The sequence below is a fragment of the Otolemur garnettii genome, unplaced genomic scaffold, assembly GCF_000181295.1.
Source record: "Otolemur garnettii isolate 467f Iridium unplaced genomic scaffold, OtoGar3 scaffold00006, whole genome shotgun sequence".
Taxonomy (NCBI): Eukaryota; Metazoa; Chordata; class Mammalia; order Primates; family Galagidae; genus Otolemur; species Otolemur garnettii.
In genome coordinates this window covers 35,756,643-35,762,281 of record NW_003852401.1, presented here as the reverse complement: position 1 = coordinate 35,762,281, position 5,639 = coordinate 35,756,643, and the positions used below count along the sequence as shown (strand labels likewise).

Genomic DNA, 5,639 nt, shown 5'->3' with positions numbered 1-5,639 from the left:
CTTGCCTCCGCCTCCCAAGTAGCTGGGACCACAGGCGCCCGCCACAACGCCCGGCCATTTTTTGGTTGCAGCCATCACTGTTGTTTGGCGGGTCCGGGCTGGGGATTCGAACCCGCCACCTTAGGTGTACGTGGCTGACGCCTTAGCTGGTTGAGCTATAGGCGCCGAGCCAAGAACTCTTGAAGAATATATATTAGGTTGTTACTAGTGAGTCATTCAGGAAGAGAGAGATCTAAGTGGAGTGGGAACAATCAGGCAGAAAGGAAAAGAAAACAAGAATAATAATAATAATAATAATTTATTTCTTAAATTCTTCAGATCCTCAACATCCATGAAAAGTCAGATTCAAAAAAACAAACAATATGATGAATCCCAAACAAAAACCAAACAACATTGATTCCTGCCTACTCACAGTCAGGTGTGTGTGAAGGCAGACTTCCTTATCTATCGTTCTAGCCTTTTTAATAGAAGTTACATAATGAACAGCATTTGGTCTTCAGGAAGAGAGTATTTTGAAGCCACATGTTGACGTGTTGATTGCCTTAGAAAAATAGATGTTGAGTAACCACCAGCTTCAATTATTACCCATTCATCTAAATATCCGTCACTGTTCCGTCAACTCCCACCTACCACACTAGAGAAGATTGGGTGGGGGTAGAGGGTTGGAAGTAAGTTGGAGGAAGAACTTAAGACATTTTAAAGAACACATTAGACACAGAAAAGTGGACCAAAAACTGCTAACATGTTTGGCTTAGAAAGATGAGTTAGAAAATTTGGAATAATTTAGAACAACCCCTCTGGGATATGGACAAGCAAAGTCCCATTAACAACTGATTGGCTTAAGAGTTGATACTTACATATGCAACTAAAACAAAAATTTTATGAAACAATACTATAGAAAGCATACCTTGACCTTCCCTCTTTATACTACTTAAAATACTACATATTTTATTCTTTTTGTTTAAACAAAAAAACAAAACAAAACTGGTCACATCCCAGGAATGAGTCAGGACTGCAGTCTGAAAAACACTGACATACGGCAGCAGGGAGGATTAGTATTAGTGCTCTGGGAACTTCCTCAAGGTCATTTTTTCACTCCGTGTTACTTGTTAAAATTCTGAAGTAATGCCCGTGTAAAAGAGAACAGCCTCTTCTCCCACCCTCCATGTGCACATTTCCTTGAGATTCTGAACTAGAAACAGGGAAGTTATTCTAAAAAGACAAGTGGTAACTTGGGGTAACTCACACATACAAGTTCTAAGTCATGTATTTTTTCTTTTGTTTGTTTTTTGAGACAGAATCTCATTCTGTTGCCCTGGTAGAGTGCTGTAGCATCATCATAGCTCACAGCAACCTCAAACTCTTGGGCTCAAGTGATCGTCTTGCCTTAGTCTCCTGAGTAGCTGGGACCACAGGCTCATACCACCATGCCTGGCTTATTTTTCTAATTTTTGCAGAGATTGGGTCTCGCTCTTGCTCAGACTGGTCTCAAACTCCTGAACTCAAGGGATTCGCCTGCCGTGGCTTCCCAGAGTGCTAGGATGATAGGCATGAACCACCGTGCCGCCCCAGGTCATGAATTTGTTGTGGATTTGCTTATTGATTTGTCCTTACTTTCCACCATGAGAGCCTTCTTTCCTCTCAGCTCAGACTAGTTCTTCTTGGTTTCAATTTTTATTCAGTCCATTAAAATTTGCTGATTAGGGAATACCAAGATGAATAAGAAAAACCCCTCTACCTACGAGTAACTCATGGATTAGGAGCAGAAGGCAGTGTAATAGGGTGTGATGTTGAAGAGAAGACCAGGGGAGGTGCCTGGGCAGCAGTGCAAGATGGGTCTGACAAGGGGTAGAGATGGTTTCTCAGAGGAAATGGGTTGGGAAAAGAAATGACCTAAGTTTGGGGTGAGAGATCGCATTCCTGGAAGAGGGAACAGTGTGCACATGGCCGTGAGACGGGGAGAACTCAAGGTTACATTTTGTTAGTAGCTCTGGGAGAGCAATGGGAAATGAGGCTGAGTGGAGGGAGGTTTGTGAAGGCCCCGCTGTGCACACCCGTAGACTCTGAAAGCCTCCTGCTCCCCCGGTGACCCTGCAGCATGCTCACTGTTTTCTGGGAGGGAGCAGGAAAGGGCTTGGCTCAGATTTCTGGGTCTCAGTCTTACTTTTTTTCTACTAGACTACGGCTCTATCTAAAGTCTGGAATTCTGGTATTATCTGACTTCTCGGTGTCTGGTATAGCAGCTGGCATGGACTCAATAAGCACTCAGAGAAATACCAGACAATGAGCTCACCCTTACGGCCCAGAACTTGGCAGGTATCTGAAACTCATATCTAGTTTATGCTCTAATCTGCAAGAGGAATAAAATGGAATCACAGTATTTTTGGAATAATTTAGCTATAATTTCCCATTTTCCCTAGATATGGCAACTTGGGGACACCATTAGGTTTTCCCCCAAATCTTTAATTGTTGCTTACATATTTGTTTCTCACATATTCACGTATGTAATGGTTACATAATCTCACTGTGTAGATAAACCATAAAGTATTTCACCTATTCTCTATTGTTGGACATACAATTCTACATGCTCTACAATTCCTACATTCTCTAATGTAGGTTGTTCTGAATTTTTGTTGTTGTCATTAGAAAGAAAATCTTTGCAAGTAAATCATGGGGCTTCGTATTGATTATTCTTAAGGGAGGAATTACTGATTTGGTTACAGGAGATGCACATCTCTGAGGCTTTAGATACACACTGCCAAGTTGACCATCTCAAGAAAGTTGTACAGATTTGCCATAATCAATGTTTAAAACTTTAGCAACTGTAGATCCAACAGGTCAGTTATTTCAGTTAGCTTAGAGTTCCATTTGTCTTGGTTTTTAATTATTTAAAAGTACTAATAATTGCGATGCAATCATTCATTACTTTGAGAAGCCAAGAGATCTTATTCTTAAATTGTAAATTAATCTGTCAGAGCTAGGAGAGAAACGTGTGACTAAATGGCCAAGGATCACATTAGAAGTGTCCAGGGGTTTTCCTGTAGAGGTCACTGTTACTGTCAATTTATGCCTGAAAAGAAACTAAAATAGTCTTGCATTTAAGCATGCATGCACATTCATTTTTAAAACCTGATTTGCTATATTTCTTAAACTATAAAATAAATAATAAGACCTTGCTGCCAGATAGCATCACAGATGCCAAGTTCTTTATACATATAATGATACATCTCCACTCCACTCAATATCCTCATCAGTTTGAATTGATAAAATATATGCTACTTGTGTGAAAGGCACTTAGGCTGCTCTTAATAAAGGAAGCATTAGCTAATTGTCTAAAGCCATAAAGTGTTTGCATGGCATATGGCTGACGTGAAGAAAAGGAAAAGAACATTGATTGCTGTGGTGGACAGGATCCTCTCTCGCCATCTTCCCCCTTTCCTGCACCAAAATCTACAGTCTGATGTTTTAATCTGCATTCTATTGTGCCATTTGAATACAGAGAGGTGCTTTTTAATTTTTAAGGTTTTATTTGTGCTGCTCAAACATGATCCCGACGTTCCAAGAGCCAGGTCAACGTGCCGGCGCAGACACAATGGCAAGGCGGCTGTCAGGCTTCAGGACTGAGGCGGAGAACTTGACAGGTGCAGCTGGGAACGTGTCAGCCCTTTCCCATCATAAAATGCAAAGCAACCAGCTGCTTTCCATTCTCCACTTCCCTACCTACCCCACCCCGGAGACTTAGGAAGGGCTGGGAAGGAAGTGTTATTTACACCCCCCCCCCGCCCCCGATTTTGAACTTCTTTTATAACTGGACCCAGAGGCCAGCAGGCTCAGGCCCAGCGGCACTTTGCAGATAACCGCAGAGCTGGGGCATCTGGGAAGCGGGAGGAGCCCGTCTAGGAAATTCGGGTACTTGTAGTGGAGAGGCTGGTGTTCAAGCCGCAACTTGAGGGCGGGTGGAGACTTCAGCCTCGCCCCTAGCGCTTTGTGTCCTGCGGCAGACGCTGGGCTCAGCCTCACTCCTCTTGCAGCCAACTACGGCCGTGGCCGCTGCCGCCTCCATTCAGGCTGTGAGTTTGCGAAACTCAACTCGTTGGTCAGAACCGGGATCTGGGAGGGAGAAGGGCTCGGCGGCCAGAGTGTGCGATTCGTTGCCCCCTCAGCAGGCGGCCCTCCCCGCTCCAGGACGCCACGGCCAGGCAGGTAGCTGTCGGGGTGCTCCCGGAGACTCCAGGGCCCCTGGCTCCGCGCCTCCTATCGCTCCTAAGCGCCTTTGGCTTGGGGCGCCCAACTTGGGCAGACGCCAGGGCTGCAGGTTCGAGACGCTCCGCCTCCTCCAGCCACTTAGAGCCACAAGAGCCAGCAGAAACCCTTCCACTGGGTCATTGCTGAAGTTTTCGTAACTTTCCAGGCAAGGGCCAACCAGGTCCTTTACTTCCGACCCACCAGGCCTGCACCCGCACCTCTCCCCCGGGCACCTGCGGGTTTTGAGGACCCAACTTTCTGCGCGCCCCGTGACTAGAGGTCCCGCTTCTGTGCCAAGAGGAGCGCGCATCTTCCCGGGGCAGCAACTCCCTCCTCCCCCGACCCAGTGCGGTGCTGGACGAGCCTGGATCTGGGCTGCCCTTCAACGTTCCCAGCTCTCAGTATTCGCCGATCCTCGAAGGAGAGTGAAACTCAGAGGTCCAGTCCTCTTACTGTGAACCTCAGATCCGTCCCGTCTTTCCTCTCCAAACCCAGCGTCCGACGCGTATTGGCCCGGCGGAGTCTCGGGCTCTCCGTCGGGTGCTGGGCGAGCGATGGCCGGCTGCTGCTGCCTGTCCGCGGAGGAGAAGGAGTCGCAGCGCATCAGCGCCGAGATCGAGCGGCAGCTTCGTCGGGACAAAAAGGACGCGCGCCGGGAGCTCAAGTTGCTGCTGCTGGGTGAGTGGCTGCGTCTCCCGTCCCCGGCGATCCGGGAGTTTCCTCCCAACCCCTCGCGCCGCCTGGGGCTCTCGGAGGCCCCAACTCGCGGCCTTAGCAGCCTGTCTTTGGCAAATCCAGCGAGTGACTTGCAACGGCACCCCCTCCCCCTATTCCAAAACGAAGTTAGGACGGGTTACGCTTGACTCTTGTGCGCCGTGCCCTGCGTGTTCCAGTGCGCCCCTCTCCCCAAAGCCCGGTCCACAACCCAGCCCCCAGAGCGCCCAGCTAGAGCTCACTGGTGGGGAGCTGGGGGCTCACGTCTTGGTTAAGCTCTGGCTCTGAGCAGTAAGCCTTCAGGTCTAGACGAAGTGCACTAAGCACGTGCCCGATCCTGCTGGGTTCTCATGGGCGTCCCCACACCGTGACGGGGGCAGGTGACGTCCCATTCTAGAGAGTTAAAAACGGAGGCCCAGAAAACTGACAATTTTGCCCCAGTAGAGAAAAAGCAAGGGATACCAAGTCAGTCGTGAGGGTGAAGCCCACGCCATTATCTGCCCTTCTGACCCTGTGACCCCTTACACCTGCCTCCCATGGGTTTCTTGGCAAGGAAGGCCAAAGGTCTGTCCGTTCCCAGGGCTGATCTTTCTCTTCTGGCCCCTAACTCTGAGAGGTCTGGGAATTCTAAGTAGTACCTGGCTGATCCGGCTGCTTTAAAGCACTTTTGTCACGGGGCG

At 48.2% G+C, this 5,639-nt stretch overlaps 1 protein-coding gene across 1 annotated transcript in view; it reads left to right on the top strand.

Moving 5' to 3' along the window:
• The first annotated feature begins 4,799 nt into the window (after nt 1–4,799).
• Nucleotides 4,800–5,639, top strand: part of GNA14 (G protein subunit alpha 14) — a 197,129-nt gene continuing 196,289 nt past the window's right edge. Inside the window, exon 1 of the mRNA XM_003782965.1 lies at nt 4,800–4,923. Within this exon, the coding sequence (XP_003783013.1) occupies nt 4,800–4,923 (124 nt within the window). The remainder of the gene's footprint in view (nt 4,924–5,639) is intronic.